The following is a 20,891-nucleotide window of genomic DNA, read 5'->3' on the forward strand; positions in this document are numbered from 1 at the left end:
AGGGGATAAAGAGATAGAGACAGGAAAGAGTGCATGAAAAGAGAGAAAATTAAACAAAACAGAAAAAACAAAGAAGACTTACAGCAACTCCTAGAAGTCTGCTTCCAAAACTGTATGAAATGAGAGGAAGAGAAATCAGAGAGCAAAACAGCAACAAGAAGACAAAAGACCACAAAAGTAAACTTAAAAAAACTTCAAGGACAGCAGGTATCATTTAATTATCCATGTTTGTCGAAGTCAAAACCAATGGTGATTACACAATATTAATCAGGATGGTATATATCTGTAGCTGCAGCTTAGTATTTAGTATTAATGTGTATCTCTGAACACCTGGAACCAAAGTCCCGTGGTATGTATGCATGGACACACTCATGTATAAATGATTCACAAAGCTTCTTCAGAAGGAAGGTCTGCTTGATAGCAGGTGTGGGCGGCCCCAGACTCACCCTGCAGCGCAAAGGGCAGAAATTTGATTTCAGATTTAATCTTTATTTCAAATAAATATCATGTCTTTATTCAGTCTTTCCTATTGGATTAGCTTTATGCAGAATTAAAACACCATTCTGTCTTCTATTAAAGTCAAATAGTTTTTTTTTTTTATGATTCAGAATCAATATCCACACAGAGACATGCCTCTGTCTTTTATTCAAATGTTCCTGTTCAATGAAATTCTTGAAATTAATAATAACCCTGATCTCTGGTAATATCAAACCAGATTTCCTTCTGTATCGTGGAAACTGTTCGTTATCACAGAACATAACAACTCATTTTCCACACCTCTTATCCATCTGATTTTTTTCTTTTTTTTTTGCTAAGTTCTATATTTATAAATGTAAACATATTAGAGAGGAAACTGCTTTTGACTTATTGGTTAAAGATCTAAAACTATAAATAAATAATATTAAGATGGCAGAACAAAACTTTAAATACTTGCAATGCGTATAATCTAAGCATTTTTGTCACTTTTATTTGCACTTTTTATTCATTTATTTTGTAATTTTTAACTCTGCTCTTCAAAAGTGATTTGGAATGTTTGTAATATTATTCTTTGTACAGATGTTTGAGACAAAGTCGTTGTAAAACGCTAATATAAGGGAATATGAAAAGAATCTAAGCATTTGTTAAGCTTTCCTTACAGTTGTTATGAAACTATACCATAGATAGAACCAAACGTAAAAAGAGTCACAACCGTTAGCTAAATATTATGTAGATTGGAGTATAACGATAAAACATGTACTTTAATATACAGCAGAAACTTCTGCTTAAGCTGCGTTTATCGCCACCTACCTACCTGGAGTGCTAACGTCGCTAAATAAATGGAGAGAAATTATGTTAATACTTCGGTGTACACAGTGAATATTTAAATATTGTTACATGTTAAAATAGTATTTTAAATTGTAGATATTATCTGATGCAATAATCACTTTATTTCCCCAGCATTAACAAGCAAACGCTTGACAGCTGCAGCAAAAACATGACAGAGTGAGATGTCTTTATTGTTCCTATCTCTGGTGGTGTTTCCTGTTTCCTCCTCCGTCCCGCCCCCATCTTTGAAACGTCAACAGCGGCAAACTTTCAGCTCCTTCGGGGGGAAAATGAGCGGCGGTGTACAGGAGCCGCGGTGGAGGAAGGTTCACTCCGTCACAGGAGTCATTCCGCGGTCCAGGCACGGACACCGGGCCGCGGCCATCCGTGAACTGATTATTGTTTTCGGGGGAGGAAATGAAGGCATAGCGGAGGACCTCCATGTTTACAACACGGGTAAGCTAACGTTAGCCGCTAATGTTTTTAGCTTGGAGTGGAAGAAAGTGGCCCAGCTAATGATAAGTCTGTCACTAAGTTGTTTTATTCGATGAAACATTAATATATCAGTTTAATTCGCTTTGGTTTTCTTTTGTTTTACCACAGGTTGTAAAATTAGCTTTGATCATAACTGGTTCAGTTCAACTTTGTCGTTCTTTGCCGAGCTTCTTTCTAAGTAATAGGGACAAACTTTATATTAAGTTGATTTGATTGATGTAGTCCAACGTTTTTTACACTCCAAATTTAATCCGAACAAATCAAGATAAATCTCTAAATCATGGTGTTTGAAGCAAGTCCAATCTCTTCTTCATTGATTAGTTTTTATGCTAGAGGAAGACTAATGGCTGCAGAAAAGCTTCCAGTCAAGGTTAATATTATTCCAGTTGCATGGGGGGTGTGTTTCATTGTTTTGGTTTTGAGGACCACCATGTTTTGCTGCATTCCAGCGTCTGATTTCATATGCATCCCTCTGTTTCAGTGTCAAAGCAATGGTTCCTTCCTGCAGTGAGGGGGGACATCCCACCCGGATGCGCCGCCCATGGATTTGTCTGCGAAGGCACCCGGATCCTGGTCTTTGGTGGGATGGTTGAGTATGGGAAGTACACAAACAGCCTCTATGAACTTCAGGTGAGCCAGGTTTCTGTTAGTCCTGTAACGCCTGGTGCTGCTGCAACCGAAAAAAAAAAAAATCTGCTTTCCGGTTTTCCTCAGGCCAGCCGCTGGCTCTGGAAGAAGCTGAAGCCGAGAGCGCCCAGAAACGCCTCCCTTCCGTGCCCTCGGATCGGACACAGCTTCACGCTGGTGGGGAGCAAGTGTTACCTGTTTGGGGGCCTGGCCAACGACAGCGAGGATCCTAATGGCAACGTACCAAGGTGCTGTCAAAAAGCCCTCAAACTATCAGAGCACACAGCTCTATTAGACAGATTTTATTTTTCATTTTGTTTACACAAGTATAAAAACAAAAATAAATTTTGTTTGGAAAAAGCTTTCTGGAAAATTTCATCTCTTTTAAAACTGCAGCCATGAAAAATAGTAAAAATGACTGTAAAATTACAGTTCTAACATTTGTTTTTATAAATTAGAGCCATAATTTATCACTTATCTCTGAGGATTCCTTGTTACATAATCTTGATATCTCATTCTCTCCAGGTCAGCCTTCATTATCTCTACTTGCTTTATGTCATATGACTAATATCTTTTTACAATATTATCTGACTGAAATACCCAATGATGACCCAGAGGCCATTTTTATATAGTTTGATCATGGATGAGCTATAATGATGATCTGTGATCCTTTGGACGAACAGGAGGCCCAGAGGTTCACAGACTCGATCCACATATTCATCCACATACTTGAGTGTTTGCTGATGAAAAGCTCCATCTCAGCTCAATTTGAGCTGATCTAAAAAAAGCAAATGGTTCCAGTTAGGGGAATAATGAATGAATCTAAAGTTTATTGGTCTTAAATTACTAAAAAGTGGTATTTTTCATAAAAAAGCATGATTTTTCTCTATTGTGTCAAGAGGATCTTTTCATTACACGAGGAGCAAAATTTTTAACAATATGGTTAAAACACATGGTAATGTTCTAGATGTTTATTAAAAACTGACAAAATAAACAAAGATTATATATGCTTAGACAGCATTAAACATATTTGTTAGACATTACAAAATAGGATTTTATTAGGTTATTGGATCGATAAAAAAAGGTAAATATTTGTCATTCCTAATGTAAATAGATGTTAAACTATCAGTAACAGACACAGTATGTCGCTCCAACATACTTTCAGATTATTTGTTAACTCGTTTCAATGAAGTGGAAGCTAAATGTAACGTAGCTCACTGTTTTTAGAGAAATCCAACAGTCTGGTGGAAGAGACTTTGTGCTGCTATCAAAGATATCCGACCTGTGATTGTTTTTTATATGGTTTCATTTGTTTTGATTAATTAATTTTTATTCCTTTAAACTTCTATGTTGTTTTTATATCATGGCAGCTGTGGTTGTTTTAAAGATCTTCATAAATAAAGTTGAGTTAGCAGAGCTTTTAAACAGAAGGTTCTGGTTTCTCTCAGTCCTTCCTTCCTACCTGAAGTGTATTAAATCACAAACTCCTTACCGATCTACTGTATTGTAGATCTGTAGGTAACAAAGCAATACCCTTTAATGTCTATAAATACCTCTGCTCTATACTAATCTCTTGTGAATATGTGATTCTTCACTTACGAATGAACAGAGGCTTAAAGAAATCTATGGACACGATAATTTAATTGGATGGAACAGATTTTAATTTAATAATCCATCCATCAACTCTTTGATTTATTTTTTTTTGTTCCAGTTAAAGTTCCAGTTCAGTTTAGCAGAGTTTGTGTTTAGTTTTGTGATGGAAGGACAGAAAGGGCGTTAGCTGAAATGCCAAACAGCCGGTTGGTGTAAAGATGGTGTTAAATAGTTTTTACTCTAAAGTTCTTAGAGATTATGATCATCTTTAAAAAGTTAACAAATTAGAGTATATAGATGTCTGTGTTTAGGGCATCAATCATTAGCAGCTAACATGGAGGTCCTCCATGCAAAGAGGTTAAAATGCTTTAAATAGTTCCTCCTTAACAGAGGTTGGGTTTATTTTATTTAAGGTACCTGGACGATTTCTATGAGTTGGAGCTCCAGCCACTGACCGGAGCGAAGGGCTGGAACGTTCTTGACACTAAGGGCGGCGGCCCCTCTGCACGAGAGTCACACACTTGTGTTTCCTACACTGGGGTTGGTTCTCCGAAGCTGTACGTGTTCGGCGGGATGCAGGGAAGCCGACTGAATGACCTGTGGCAGCTGGATCTCAGTAGGATCTCTGATTGTCCTCTAGCCTGTTGGGTTAAAAACACGTCCGCTCACCTGTTCTTCTTCTTTGCTTCAGCATCCATGGTTTGGTCCACGGCTGAAACGAGCGGCTGCACTCCTGTTCCCAGAAGTCTTCACTCCGCTAACGTCATCGGAAACAAGTACTAGATGCGGTTCGCTTTGTGTCATGGAGGGAAAAACGGAGTGAAGCTTTAGTTTCTTCGTCTGTTTTCAGGATGTATGTTTTCGGGGGCTGGGTTCCTGTTCCGGAATCAGACCAACACATTTCTGCAGGAAAAGAATGGATCTGCTCCAATTCATTGGACTCTCTTAACTTAGGTGGGTTTTCCTCGTTAAAAGAGTTGCAGTTTGAGGTCAGCAGGCTGACTCTCTGACTGGTTTTGCTGTTTTAAGACACGATGTGCTGGGAGAGCCTCTGCCCGGAGCAGCAGGATGATATCGAGTCCCAGCTGCAGAACCAGGGGCCGCAGATTGACGATCCCTATGCCTGTTGGCCCAGAGCCAGAGCCGGCCACTGCTCCGCCTCCGTCGGCTCCAGGCTTTACATCTGGAGCGGCCGCGACGGGTACCGCAAGAGCTGGAACTACCAGGTGTGCTGCAAAGACCTGTGGTACCTGGAGACAGGTGAGAGCGGCCGGGAAGGCGGCGCCGAGCGGAACAGTCGCATTTAGGTAGAGAGGAGTGACTTCCTGTCCTCTGCTGTCAGATCGACCCGGCACGCCTGAAGGAGTGATGCTGATCAAATCCACGGTCAGCGTGCTTCATGTGGCGTGGCGCCCCCTGGCTGCCGCAGACTGCTACATCCTACAGATCCAGCCGGTGGTCAAGCCTCCGGCCTCCACAGCGACAGAGCCGACTGGAACAGATGGGCAGACCGGGAAGGATAAACCTGCTGGAGGTGAGAATCTGATTATTCTGGGATTGATTTCAAGCTATTTAAATAACTCACCTGTCTCCATTTAGGGTTGATGAGCAGATATTGCTGATATCAACCTTTCCCTTCTGGATCAACCCATCATCTACTTGCTTTAGAAGCTGTTGCAGTTATTCTGTGTATAACTGTATCATTGGTAGATGAGGACATTGACTGAGCTATTGCTGCTAACCACTGTAATTGATCCTCTTTCTTACCATAGAATTTAACTGTTGCAGTCGTTCGGTCTTCATCTGGGTGTTACTTTAAATAGAAGGTGACACCTAAACCTGTTCATTCCTGTGTTTGGCAGTGTTTCTGTCCAGTATGAAGCCACACACTGAGGTATTGCTGCTGCTATTCTGTCCCTTAGAAAGGGCCTCCAGCCCACTGGTTCTGTTATTTTTCCTCACCTTCGTGGTAGTAATTTTTTTTTCCTGTCAGTGATTGGACTGAATTAGACCTGCCGATATGAGCGGTATCGGCCATTTTGTTTGTGAGTCGGTCGGTACATTAGCACATTCCGCAGCCATGCCTTGAGATCACATGACGCGCATGTCTTGATTTGTTGTTAGTTTTACCTAATAAACACTGTAGAATGAAGCAGAGAGAGGAAAAAATGGTCCTTATGTCCTCCAGCAGCCTAAGTCTATAGCAGCGTAAATATAGTGCTATATCAGGATAACCTGCGCCACTCTAAGTTTCATAAAAAATTTAAGTTGGTATTTCTTTTTCTAAATTTAAATTGGTATATCATTTTGTATCATTGTGTCATATTTTGGCCATATATTGGTTTCAAAAATGGTCCCAAAAAATATAGGAAATGGATATAGGCGACCGGCTAGACTGACATCACAATAACTGGTATCAGTCCTGAAAAACCTGAGTCTGTCATCCCTAATTTTATTGGATCGGCTAAAACTAACCAGAACTGAATGGGAAAACTGATCTTGTGATTTCTCAGGCACCCAGTCCCTTCAGGATCAAAGTGAGCTCACATCGGGTCCAGAACAGAAAGCATCTGTCCAGGTCGGTTTGATCAGTCACCTGAACTTAACTGATCCCAAATATTGATAATTGAGTCTGGATGACTTTTCACTTTGGTCCTAAATGTTCCCGTTAAATTCCAGGACCCATCGGTTGAACCAGACGAAACCAAAGCAGGGGAGGAGAGTTCTGGGAGAGGGATGGAGGAGTCCGAAAATTGCGGTAGGTTCTGTTGCATAAAACAACAAACAGCCTTTTTTTTCCCCCTCATTGTCTGCCGTAGATCGGCTCAGTCAGGTTTATCAAAACTAGCTCTATATGCAGTTTTTATACAGTAAATATAAACATCTGGTTTCATTTGTCTGTTGTTTATTGTTTAGCTGGACTGGCGGTGGAAGATGGCGGCTCATCACAGCTGAAAGGTGAGGAAGACGAGTGGAGTAAAGCTCCAGAGTTTAATAAACTAAACCTTATCAGGTCTTTTTTTCATTTCTGTTTCCAGACAAACAAACAGCTTCAGCCTGCAAAACGGGGGATCTGAGCTCCGATCAGGTCAGAACCATGTCCCTTAATCACACCCATCATCTTCCTCACTTTTCATCACAATATAAACACAACCTCAGTGGATTTATTTTTCATTTTTAACAACCTCCCATTAAATCAAGTAGTTTCTTCTTCTGTGTTTAAGAAAAGCATGCCCACAGCATGATGCTGCCACTACTAAATCTATTTGTCCACCACATTTCAGTAGGAATTTATTTTAAATACAGAGAAATGGATCATGTTATAAACTAAATAAGGGGAGGTAAAAGTACATAGTCACATTATGTTTGTAGAGAAAATTCAAAAAATCAATCCTGATAAAATACATTATTTATCAGTGTCTGTCCTGATAGTGTTTAGATTCCAACCCCAGGTAAAATGAGCTGCGATGAACCGGACATGGCGCCATCTGCTGACAGTAGCACAGAACAGTTGGTATGCTAAATAGAGCCTTGCCAGAAATAATAATAATAATTGAACTTTATTCATCTCACAATGGAGAAATGTACCTCTGCATTTAACCCACCCACCCCCTGGGGAGCAGTGGGCTGCCATTGTGCGGTGCCTGGGGTGCAATTGGGGGATAAGGGTTTTGCTCAGGAACCCAGAGTGGAGGCTGTGGGGATCAAACTGGGTACTTGCAACCTTCTTAGAACCCAAGCGCACTGCTCTACCCATTAGGCCAACATTCCTATTAGAATGAGCAATAGCTCAAACTAAATAGGGGGAAGTCCCTTAAAAGTTACTTAAAAGACCAAAATCCAAAAGATCCTGATGAAATAAACTGATCTACAGAGTTTTAGTGAATCCTCCAATCAGAAAAAAGTCCATTACTAACAAGCATAAACAGAGACACAGCATCAAGGTGAATAAATTAGTTAAAATTTCACAAGCAGAAATTAAGCAGAAATGAAACACATTTAGTGGCTGTTTCCCCCGTAAGTGGGTTGGTTGGGCCTGATTTCAATCTATTGAATAATCTATTTATAATGTTGTTTGTTCTCAGACTGTAGAGAAAAAAATAGCACTGCTATTACTACGACCAGTCTTAAAAATGCATAAAATGGGGAAACTCGAAATAAGCAATAAAGAAAAAAAAAGAAGGAAAAACAATGACCTTGCAGCAATCCCAGGTAGCGAACAGCAATCCCTGGTAGCAGGTAGCAATCCCTGGTAGCAGGTAGCAATCCCTCGTAACAGGTAGCAATCCCTCCTGTATGGATTCATGCATTAGGCTAGACCTAATTCCCACAAAGAACCGATGGAAACATGGTTGTTCTCCAACATCCAGCCTTAATGCTGGATCGGGTCAAAGTTTAGTAAAGTTCTTGTTTCTGTTTTCAGGTTAAGGAGAACCAAGATGGCTCCACGTGGTTTGATGTTGGCGTGTTTAAGACGCTCTACTGTGAGGTCAGCCACTACTTCCTGCCTGCTGAGGACGAGCAGGTGAGGCCGCCACACAGCTCACCCTGAGCGGTTTAAGGTGGATCTATTGACTGTATTTCTACGTTCTGCCAGGCCTTTCACCAGAGGAAGCTTCCGGGGCCTCAGGACTACCAGGGCAGGGAGAAGCAGGAACTGAGTCCAGGTCAGATGTACAGGTTCAGAGTCGCAGGGATCAACTGCTTCGCTCAGGGAGACTTCAGCCCCGCCAGCGAGTTTAAGACGTGCCAGCCTGGCTTTCCTGGAGCGCCCGCCGCCGTCAAGATCTCCAAGGTGACCCAGGAGGAACTGGCTGAACGGGTTAAAGATGGTGAGCTGTGGTGTACTGAGGGTTCTGCTTGGTGTGCAGGTCAATGATTCGGTCCAGATCACCTGGGAGCCCCCCTCGTCTCCGTCGGGTCGGATCCTGGAGTACTCCATGTACCTGGCGGTGAGGAAGAGCCGCTCCAGCTCAGAGCGGCCGGGACAGATGGCCTTCATCAGAATATACCGCGGTACCAAGACGTCTTGTTTGGTCGGCTCCTCCCACCTGGAGAACGCTCACATCGACAGCTCTTCATCCTGTCGGCCTGCCGTCGTCTTCCGCATTGCGGCGAAGAACGAGCAGGGCTACGGGCCGGCGACGCAGATCCGCTGGATCCAAGGTGGGAGGGGGAGGGGCTTAGTTCTGGGGTTTGTAACTTCCTGTTCATTCCTCACCCTTATTCCTTCCTTCTAAAAATTCTGTTTCTTAGATCCCATCACACTGCGAGCCTCTGCTTCCAAAACAGACTGCAGTGCGGAGGCTGACCCGGATGCAGCTGACAGGTAACAGCAGTGCAGTGAGCGTCCATGTTTGGACCTTAGCAGGGTTCTGGGAGGAGGAGAAAGAATCTGGGTTATGGCGCTGTCACACCTTGAAGATTTAGCCGACGTCCCAGTATCTCCTAAAATGCTAGCATACGCTGAACTTTCTATGTATTTTTTCATGTTTGGGTGTATGCACAGGGCATATATAACGAGTCTAGAGCGTATGTCCAACTTATGCATAACACACGGCAGCGTAATGTCAATGAAATGATGCGCAAGTCAGTGTCCTGAGGGGGGCAGAGATGCGCCTGGAGGCGCTCAGCCTGCATAAAAAGCACAAGAAGATTTCTCTAAACTTTGCAGTTGCTGTAAAGCTGCTGTTTGCCTTCTGCCAAAAAAAGAAATAAAGGTTTGCAGTCGCAGCAGATTCAGCTTCATGTCTGCTAGGAAGTTTATTGGTTGAGGCCATGGGCGTGAACGCAGGCAGGATCCCGCACACTCAACTTCACGCTCACCCTACAACTGGAACTGAATTAAATGGATAAGATCATGCTGATGTTGGAGGACAGCTACTATATGTACGTATTCAGCCTTGTCGGATCCTCCATCTCTTCTGGAATGTCTGAAGTTTGGAGGAGAACTGATGTTTCTTCCTGTGAACCCCCTTTTTTACCAAAACGCTGCCAATACACCATTATACAGTAGAAGTAGTAGTTCTTGATAAGTTACGCATAAGTTATGCACATGTTACTCATAGGTTTTGGATGCGCTAGACGCCACGACTCACGAGTAACTTAACCTAAACGTATGTCAACGATCAGATAACTTACTTGTAATTTATAGCCCACGTATGGTATACGCTGGCATACGTCTTTCCGTACTTCGACATGTGCCAGCGTACTTCAGCGCTCTCATAACTTATATGAAACGGACCCATAATTTATCAAACGTATGCCATCATACGGCATACGCTGGCTAAATCGTCAAGGTGTGACAGGGGCTTTAGAAAGAGAAAAATAGATTGTTTTACCTATAAATCAATCTACAATCCATCCATCCATCCATTCTATACCATCCATCCATCCATCCATCCATCCATTCTATTCCATCCATCCATCCATCCATCCATCCATCCATCCATCCATCCATCCATCCATCCATCTGATCCAGTGTGTTTTTGTTCCTCCTGCAGCTCCAGCTGAGAACGTTCTGGAAGAGCCACATGAAAAAGCTTCACTCAGGAAGTTGAACGGAGCATTTCCTAAACATCTCACCTAATTTATTATTATTTTTTTCTGGTTAAGTTGTAAATAGATTCACCAACAGATTTTACTTCCAGCTGTTTTATTAAGTAATCTAGAATATGAAGAAATTGTCAGTTGTCTTATTTTTTGTTATAAACATTTAACAATCAATCAAAAAAATATTTATATGACTGAAGTTTCCCAAAAGTTGGAGAATATTTTACCTTAAACCCAGTTTTAGAGTTTTTCTATGAAATCTAGAGAGAACAGAGGTCGTGTTTTGATTCATAACAGTTTTAGTGTCAACCATTTTTTTGTGTTTTTCTGTTTTCTCATGTAAAAACTGAACGTCTGACTTAGACATCAGCTCTGGTGGACTATTTAACATTTTTTATGTGAAGCAGCCTTTTATCTTTAAACTTAACACAGATTTTACTCCAGAAAACTTTTAATAAGGGCTTTTGTGTAAAAAGGCACATTGTAGGGGGTCAGACTATTTTATTTTATTTTTTTATTTATTTTTTTTATTGTACACAAATTGATTAAACAAACAAACCAATTTTAATTTGGGGCCCAAAATCTACTTGAAACTATTTATGAAAAAAGGTATGGAAGTAATAGTAAATTTAATTCCCTACCTTGCCCATTTGTTTTGTTAGTCTTGATCATTGTGCAGCACTTCCACACAGTTATGCTTAAATCCAGGAAGTAGGGGATCATTGTAACTGGCTCAGTTCATAGCGGTAATAAAAAAAAGCTAACTGGAGCATCTTAATTACTGTTCTTCATTAAAGTTTATACTAAATATTTGTTTTCTTTTTATTTAAACCTATTGAAAAAAGTCAAATTTACAATAAATGAAATTCCAAATTGGAAGTTAGAAGTGAAGCTCCCCCTACTGGCCTGGAGGATCCAAACAGCTCTTTGTTTTGTTTTATCTGCGTTATTTTAATAAAGGGGTGGGCTAGATGTTTTGCAAAAAAAGCAAAGCTGTCAGATTATCATTGGTGACAGTTTATTTGAAATAACCTCAAACTAACTTGTAGTTTTTTTTTTTTTTTTTTTTTTTTTTACTTATTAGTCATAAGGTGCTTCCTGTTAGGATTCCTTAAATACAAGCTGTGTTGTTACTCATTTTACAGGGATAGATATGATTTTGGCTTCTCTATTTAGGAAGAAAATTTTAAAATAAGTTTTTTTTTTATTAGAAAATATTCAAATTCATTATCCATTTGCCATAAGTCTGTATTTCATCTTCATCTTGTCTGAAATCACTACCTTCGCTCTTCCCTTCATCAGGTCCTATTTTTTCTATCTCTAAAGAGTTTTATGCTTTTAAAAGGGTCTAATAACTCATAAATTTTCTACATTTGGCTAAAGTGGTATGAGGTCCAAACTGAAGTCAGCGCTCCATGTTGCTTCAGTTGCTTATGTACAGCTACAGAGAGAACTGTAAATGTATTCTTATTAATGGAAAATAAAGTTGATGTTACAGTTTTTTACAGTCGCTAGGACCCATTTTTCAATACTTAAGTCACTTTTTCAAAACTTCACACAGTTCTCCAAACCAACTTTCAGCTTGGCACAGCAGTTCATTTCACATTCAAAATGCACTAAAACTACCAAATCACTTCATACATATCTCAAATCAACACATTCTTCCATAACACTAGCAAAGGTTGACAGCCAACAAACACACTTTGTCACCCACAAAACAATGACCTAAAAAACACTAACAACATGTAGCATTATACAATCTCGGTTAATAATTCACTGCAATAGAGGTTACTGGAATGAATCAGACATGATGCAGAATGCTTCAATATATTTTATGTCTTTTATTTGTTTTTAGGAGTAATTCCAAAATACAAGAATTTGTATTCACATCATCCACTGATACAGATACAATAGTAATGCTAATCTACTCGGTCTTCTCCATTTGGCCACAGGTTCTCATCCACATCACATCTTATGTCATCTAGGGCAATACACCTAGGAAAGAATCTTCTGGCATGCCTGATCCATCCCTGACAATCTTCTGCTGATATGTCCAGGCATCCAGCATTCATTGCGTCCAGGAGGGACATTTGATTATGTGGATGGTGGTCATAAACCTTCCACCTCCATGAGGAAAAGAATTCCTCTATGGGGTTGAGGAATGGAGAGTAAGGTGGGAGGAAAAGTGACACCATTCTGGGATGGGCTGCAAACCACTCAGTGACTGCACGAGAGTGGTGAAATGCCACATTGTCCCATACAATTATAAATGTTGGTGGATTTCTTCTCTCTGCATCCCTTTCCTCACCTAGCACAACCCTTCCATAGAGATCATGCAGGAACGCAAGGAGACGTTCAGTGTTGTATGGCCCAATTAGTGGTTTGTGTAACAGCAGTTCATCAGTGGATATTGCTGCGCACATTGTGATGTTGGCACCCCTCTGGCCCGGGACATCCACTGTGGCTCTCTTCCCAATCACATTCCTTCCTCGTCGCCGTGTTTTGGCCAGGTTGAAACCTGCCTCATCCACAAAGATGAAAATGTGGGGCGTTTGCCTGCCTTCAATCTCCATGACTCTCTATAATAAATCCACAAGGCAACATAAGCTGTTACAGTAGTAAACATTACCTAAAAAAAAATTCTTTGTGTGTGTTTTGTTCAAAAACAGTTCTGTATTTTATTGTGATCTTACCTGAACATATTGGTTCCTGAGTTGCTTGACATGTTCAGAGTTCCTCTCAAAAGGCACAGTGTACAACTGTTTCATCCTTACCTGATGTTTTTTCAGGACTCTAGAAATAGTTGTGATGCTTACACTGTGAATATTTGCAAAAGTAATGTTGTCTGCCAAAACTGTGTCTCGAATCTCAGTGAGTTTTATGCCATTGTTTCTGATGACCATATCAACAATGGCAGTTTCCTGCACATCAGTGAGCATCCTTCCTCTCCCACCTGTGTGAGGTAACCGTTGAGTCCTAAGCAGAAATGCTGAAGCAATTACACACAAGTCTATTTACTTCTGTAATGTGCAACTCAGTCAAATGCCCTTGCAGAATACAAGTTACCTGTTGGTTTGCTGGAAAACTCTAACAATAGATGCCACTGTTGAGCGTTGCAGATTTGGCTGCACTCTCTGACCAGCCTCTCTCTTTGAGAGACCATGATTTACTACATGATCAATTACAGTAGCTCTGATCTCATCTGAAACTACAGCTCTTGGTCTTCCTCTTATTCTTCTTCCACCACGCATACGTATTCCTCGCCCCCTCCCAGCCCCTCTTCTTCCTCTTTCAGCCACTTCTCTGTTTCTGGCTGGGTCCATGTTTACATCACAATACAAAACTATTCAGCAGTTGTCTCCTTTTGTAATGAAATTGAAAGAGTAACACCTGTGTAGATGTTCATCTACAATGAGAATCAGCTGTGGTTGGTCCAATTGTCCACTTATTTTTATAGCATTTAATTTAGACTCCGTCCACACGAAGACGAACCCTGGCCTAAACGCACAAATTTTTCACCAAACCAGCCTCTCATCCACACGAAGCCGGCGTTTCGGGGGTCTGTAAACGATCTTTTTTTTATTCAGCCTTCAGAGTGGGAAGATTTCGAAACGCCGTTTTCGCGTTTCCATCTTTACGCCCTAACCGCATATTTTTTTTTACACGCATGCGTCATAGCGTCGCCTCTAAACACGCATGCGCGACCAGTATCACAACAACAATGGCGCCGTTGCTAATGCTACTCACCCTGCTGTCGGGCTTACAACAGAATCTTCTTCTTCTGGAATATCTCCAGGAAGAACAGAGCAATATCGACCACATAGTTCAGCACCTGAATTTCACTTAACCACGAAAATGGACCCGCAGGGCAACCATGTATAAATATTAGTGCACATGCCCAACATTTCGTCGCTTATTTTTGCTTTGGCACCACAGCGCCACTTACAGGCCTGGCATACATTTTGCAGCGTTTTCATGCATTCGTGTGGACGCTCACATTTATTTTACGTCTCCGTCTTTACGGCAAACGTTTTGGAAAATATCAGCGTTTCGTGTTCGTTTTGACTTCGTGTGGACGGGGCCTTTAAGATGTAAAATATATTTCATTAAAATATTCCTCTAGAAATGTAGCAAATTGCTGTCTTATTCAGTTTTGTATTATGTTATTGTTTTGAACATAAGTTTAACAGTTTTGAAAACAGTATGTAAGCATGTGCAAATTGTCCTGTAGATACACAGACTTTTGGCGGTTGTTGTGTCGAAGTGAGAAAAGAATTAATGTAATTTGAAAGATGTAGTCATTGAATGCATTTTGTGCCAAAGCAATGATAAATGATCCACAGTTTAGCCCACATATACTTCTGTTGTGCTCACTGTGTGAAGAGTTTTGAAAAAGTGACCTAAGTATTGAGAAATGTGTCCTAGCGACTGTAAAAAACTGTAATATTTCCACACTGTATAAATATACATTTATGAATTTTATATCAATCTTGGTCTTATTTTATTTATTTATTCTTTTAAGTTAAAAAGTTAAAAAAAATTAAATAAATAAAATGAAAAGAAAAAATAAAACATAAAAAAAAAAAAAAATCAATCTCGGTCTTAGACTCCGCCTTTTAATCCCGCCCACACAGCACTCTGTTCCATATGCTGTGACGTCACAACCCGGCCACGCCCTCCATATGCTGTGACGTCACAAAGGGCGGTACTTCCATTGCCTATCTAAGTGAAGTAAGTGCTCATTCAGACCAGCCTTGGACATTCTGAGGTCAAGTTGCAGTTTTTTTCTTCTTGGAAAATAGTAAGATATCTGTATTTAAGGATGGAGGATAAACTTTACACCGATCTGGCATGCATACGCCCTGGGAAACAAGACAAGGTAAACGCTCTGTTCTCTGTCTTAGTTTTCAGAAACATGATAAACTGCCCCAAAAGAGTTCAGAATGAAATCCCTCAAAGCTCTTTTGAGAAAATGAGAAATCGTCTCTCCAATCTGATAATGTGTACAAAAGAGCCTTGTGTGGATATGATTCTGAAGACTAATCTATCAGACATAGTAACTGCAGTTTCTCAGGACTTGTATAAAATATTTGGCTCAACTAAACACTTGCTTCAGGCCGCCATGGCGCAGAACAACACTTTTGATTCCTCTCTTATCAAAAGTCTGGAAAAAGACCTGGGACTCAAAAGCACAAAACAAGTGAATGCGTTCGATTTTATCAACCCGATGAGGGAGCCTCCGAACCCCAACGCTGTTTTTCTGGCTCTACTAATTAGAAATGTGAAAAACAGCTCCAAGACAGCGGGCAAGTCCCTCCGATCAGGTGCTCTTAAAACCATAGTAGAACGTCTGCACCAGCTAATAACTTTCTGCCATGATAAAACCAAATCTCACCCTCAGCCGCAGATCCAACAGCTGGAATTGGTTGTCAAAAGGATTTCCAAGGACATCTTTAATGAATATGGGTGTATTCTAAAATTTATGAACGCAGGCCTGAATTTAAACACATCATTTGATGTTTTATTACTGGATTATCTTAAAACCAGCTTAAAAATCAAAGAACCCCCAAAAAACAGGATAGTCTTTGCCATCGACAGCGCCTTGGACAGAATCTCCAGAGATTTCCTTAACCTGAGTGCTCGGTGGCAGTGGAACTTCCTCCCAACCGTGGTTCAGAGAGAAAACACCACATTTGGGAACAACCAGGAAGTTAGTAACAAGACTTAAACTGCTCACCTTTACTCACCTCGTCTCCCCTCTCCTCTCCCCCATCCCCTCCCCTCCAATGGGTTTTCTCCAGGTACGCTGGGTTTCCCGCATAGTCAAAAACCAATTTTTCCAATATTTTCATTTTAATTCATGTGCTGAATATGTATTTCTTCTTCTCTCTCTGCTTGTTTTTTACGGAGCCCGGGAGAGCTCACTTTAAGTGATATTTATTTTCAAGTCGTGATAATTTGTGAGCATGTTTCCTTTAATTGAGCCCTCGAATTAATAAAACATGAACAGGCTTTCATTTAACTGAGCACTCGAATTAATAAAACGTGAGCACATTTTCCTTAAATTGAGCCCTCGAATTAATAAAACGTGAGCACGTTGTAGGCCTAAATCGCGCTCACATTTAGTCATTTCTGACATGCTCTCACCGCTGCTCTCACAGCTGCTGCCTGTCGCAACTTCGTGTTACTCAAGCTGTTGAGATTCGGCTATTGTCTGTAACATTACAGTTCAACATTGGTAAGTGATACCGTGGTTAATTAAAGCCTTTTTAGTTTTCACCGGTAGTTGATGACTATAGCGAAATTCTACTCTTTGTAGCAGGGTCACCTGCGGTGTCCCGCCAGCTATGGAGCCGACTGCTGATAGCCTGAGGGACTTCTTGAAAGATAGAGGTGTCAGCGAAGAGTTTATTCAGAAACTCGAAAATGAAAAGGTAGGCTATGTGATGTGGGCTGCAAGAAACCAACTTCGAAGGCCGTGAAGGAGCTTCTCCAGTTCCCAGATGTGATGACCGCAACACAGCATGCAGTTACTCGCCATCTGAAACGTTACATTGTGGAAGCTGACCATCAAACTTTACAAAACTTCCTGAGGTTTTGCACTGGCTCAAATTTGGTTGGGCATTCCATTAAGGTTGAGTTCACTGAAACATCTGATTTTCAGCGCAGGCCCAGGCTCACACATATGGGTGCATTCTTAAATTGCCTGTTGGTTACTACAATTACCCAGACGTCAGAAATTATTTTAATAGTGTGCTGACTAGTTCTGTCTGGGTAATGGATATAGTGTAGATTGTCTCATCAGCTACATAATGTCAGTTTGCAGTTCTCAATAGTTTGGTTAGCTTTATGAAAAACTGCCATGTTTCAAAAAAGGTGACAAGTTGGTAAGCTGTTCTGATACTAAATAACTCAGGTTATTTATTTGTTAAATAATAATAAGTAAACTGAATATGTGCAAAACATTTTATTTTTGAATGACACATTTTGTAAACATTCCTGGATAAAACAGGTGTCAACTTTCTTTTTAAGTTCTTGCACAAGTGTTTAAAACAAGCAGTTGTGAATAACACATTTACAGGTTTTAGTCTAGTAAAGAAACAACAAATCTCCATTCATCTCATCAAGTCATCATGTTGAGACTGGACTTACTTGATGAGATGACTCGAGTCTGGTGTGCTATTGCTTGGTTGGAAAGAAAACCTGCAGCCACACGGCCCTTTCTGGAATCAGTTTGAGACCCCTGTACTAGATCAACCTGTTTTTAGGTGTAGTCCTGTTTCTCTGACTGTGACTAACTGTATGTTCTCTCTTCATCTTCTGATATAGAAGCTGGCTCACAGCTCGTCTGCCTGGCTGTGTGTTTCCTGGACGGAGCCGCCAGTGTGGCTGGTCGACAGTAGCCTTTTGCATCTCAACTTCTTTCTGTATCTCTGCTTCTGTCTCCTTGAACCCCAGTCGGCCTCAGCAGATGGCCGCTCACACTGAGCCTGGTTCTGCTGGAGGTTTCTTCCTGTTAAAAGGGAGTTTTACCTCTCCACCGCTACAAGCATGCCAAGTGGGATTGCCTTTGAGTCAGTGAGTCAATGCAATCAGCTGGTTTTCCTTAGATAGAAAACTTGAGATTACATGTGTTCTAAATTGCCGTTATATAAATAAGCTGAATTGAGTTGAACTGATGTGTTAAATTTTTTATTACCTCACTGTATCTTTTAGGTGAGTTAAACTAAGTATAATTATTTATATAGTGCTAATTTAAGACACCTGTTTTCTTAAGCTACTTTCCATGTGACATTATGCACTTTTGGGACATATGTGTAGCTGCTGTATTAAACATTTTCTGAAGCTGATCATTTCTACTATCAAAGCATCTCTCTTATATCAAACCGTCTGCAACTTCTACCATATCTATGAAGCTTCTTTCCGGTTTTCCTCATCTGATCATCCCATCTATTTCCATTATACTCACCATCCCTCATATCAAATAGTTTTAAATAACATGCTTTAAAGTAAAAGTCTAACCCCCTGTTTTCAGCCTTAGCCAATATGAATTACAGTTTTTTACAGTCGCTAGGACCCATTTTTCAATACTTAAGTCACTTTTTCAAAACTCTTCACACAGTTCTCCAAACCAACTTTCAGCTTGGCACAGCAGTTCATTTCACATTCAAAATGCACTAAAACTACCAAATCACTTCATACATATCTCAAATCAACACATTCTTCCATAACACTAGCAAAGGTTGACAGCCAACAAACACACTTTGTCACCCACAAAACAATGACCTAAAAAACACTAACAACATGTAGCATTATACAATCTCGGTTAATAATTCACTGCAATAGAGGTTACTGGAATGAATCAGACATGATGCAGAATGCTTCAATATATTTTATGTCTTTTATTTGTTTTTAGGAGTAATTCCAAAATACAAGAATTTGTATTCACATCATCCACTGATACAGATACAATAGTAATGCTAATCTACTCGGTCTTCTCCATTTGGCCACAGGTTCTCATCCACATCACATCTTATGTCATCTAGGGCAATACACCTAGGAAAGAATCTTCTGGCATGCCTGATCCATCCCTGACAATCTTCTGCTGATATGTCCAGGCATCCAGCATTCATTGCGTCCAGGAGGGACATTTGATTATGTGGATGGTGGTCATAAACCTTCCACCTCCATGAGGAAAAGAATTCCTCTATGGGGTTGAGGAATGGAGAGTAAGGTGGGAGGAAAAGTGACACCATTCTGGGATGGGCTGCAAACCACTCAGTGACTGCACGAGAGTGGTGAAATGCCACATTGTCCCATACAATTATAAACGTTGGTGGATTTCTTCTCTCTGCATCCCTTTCCTCACCTAGCACAACCCTTCCATAGAGATCATGCAGGAACGCAAGGAGACGTTCAGTGTTGTATGGCCCAATTAGTGGTTTGTGTAACAGCAGTTCATCAGTGGATATTGCTGCGCACATTGTGATGGCACCCCTCTGGCCCGGGACATCCACTGTGGCTCTCTTCCCAATCACATTCCTTCCTCGTCGCCGTGTTTTGGCCAGGTTGAAACCTGCCTCATCCACAAAGATGAAAATGTGGGGCGTTTGCCTGCCTTCAATCTCCATGACTCTCTATAATAAATCCACAAGGCAACATAAGCTGTTACAGTAGTAAACATTACCTAAAAAAAATGTCTTTGTGTGTGTTTTGTTCAAAAACAGTTCTGTATTTTATTGTGATCTTACCTGAACATATTGGTTCCTGAGTTGCTTGACATGTTCAGAGTTCCTCTCAAAAGGCACAGTGTACAACTGTTTCATCCTTACCTGATGTTTTTTCAGGACTCTAGAAATAGTTGTGATGCTTACACTGTGAATATTTGCAAAAGTAATGTTGTCTGCCAAAACTGTGTCTCGAATCTCAGTGAGTTTTATGCCATTGTTTCTGATGACCATATCAACAATGGCAGTTTCCTGCACATCAGTGAGCATCCTTCCTCTCCCACCTGTGTGAGGTAACCGTTGAGTCCTAAGCAGAAATGCTGAAGCAATTACACACAAGTCTATTTACTTCTGTAATGTGCAACTCAGTCAAATGCCCTTGCAGAATACAAGTTACCTGTTGGTTTGCCGGAAAACTCTAACAATAGATGCCACTGTTGAGCATTGCAGATTTGGCTGCACTCTCTGACCAGCCTCTCTCATTGAGAGACCATGATTTACTACATGATCAATTACAGTAGCTCTGATCTCATCTGAAACTACAGCTCTTGGTCTTCCTCTTATTCTTCTTCCACCACGCATACGTATTCCTCGCCCCCTCCCAGCCCCTCTTCTTCCTTTTTCAGCCACTTCTCTGTTTCTGGCTGGGTCCATGTTTACATCACAATACAAAACTATTCAGCAGTTGTCTCCTTTTGTAATGAAATTGAAAGAGTAACACCTGTGTAGATGTTCATCTACAATGAGAATCAACTGTGGTTGGTCCAATTGTCCACTTATTTTTATAGCATTTAATTTTAAGATGTAAAATATATTTCATTAAAATATTCCTGTAGAAATGTAGCAAATTGCTGTCTTATTCAGTTTTGTATTATGTTATTGTTTTGAACATAAGTTTAACAGTTTTGAAAACAGTATGTAAGCATGTGCAAATTGTCCTGTAGATACACAGACTTTTGGCGGTTGTTGTGTCGAAGTGAGAAAATAATTAATGTAATTTGAAAGATGTAGTCATTGAATGCATTTTGTGCCAAAGCAATGATAAATGATCCACAGTTTAGCCCACATATACTTCTGTTGTGCTCACTGTGT

General features: G+C 40.6%; 1 protein-coding gene and 1 long non-coding RNA gene across 3 annotated transcripts; both read left to right on the plus strand.

The window, feature by feature from the left end:
• Positions 1-1,526: 1,526 nt before the first annotated feature.
• hcfc2 (host cell factor C2) lies at positions 1,527-12,082 on the plus strand. 2 transcript variants are annotated; one of them, XM_038302059.1, is made up of 17 exons: positions 1,527-1,761; positions 2,282-2,430; positions 2,515-2,675; positions 4,434-4,636; positions 4,712-4,796; positions 4,871-4,974; positions 5,050-5,280; positions 5,363-5,554; positions 6,534-6,598; positions 6,700-6,778; positions 6,937-6,978; positions 7,059-7,108; positions 8,444-8,545; positions 8,618-8,815; positions 8,892-9,186; positions 9,277-9,349; positions 10,524-12,082. In XM_038302059.1, exons 1-17 carry the CDS (start codon positions 1,596-1,598, stop codon positions 10,531-10,533), a joined length of 2,205 nt encoding a protein of 734 aa, XP_038157987.1. In that variant the 5' UTR covers positions 1,527-1,595; the 3' UTR covers positions 10,534-12,082. The 2 variants fall into 2 exon arrangements, with proteins under 2 accessions (XP_038157987.1, XP_038157988.1); XM_038302060.1 differs by having other exon boundaries at positions 8,450-8,545.
• A 4,645-nt stretch (positions 12,083-16,727) lies between these two features.
• Positions 16,728-16,991, plus strand: LOC119794460. The gene is made up of 2 exons (XR_005282223.1): positions 16,728-16,810; positions 16,892-16,991. It is a non-coding gene; the product is annotated as an uncharacterized LOC119794460 (long non-coding RNA).
• Positions 16,992-20,891: the final 3,900 nt, after the last annotated feature.

The sequence above is a fragment of the Cyprinodon tularosa genome, unplaced genomic scaffold, assembly GCF_016077235.1.
Source record: "Cyprinodon tularosa strain WSP-4 unplaced genomic scaffold, ASM1607723v1 ctg480, whole genome shotgun sequence".
Classification (NCBI taxonomy): Eukaryota; Metazoa; Chordata; class Actinopteri; order Cyprinodontiformes; family Cyprinodontidae; genus Cyprinodon; species Cyprinodon tularosa.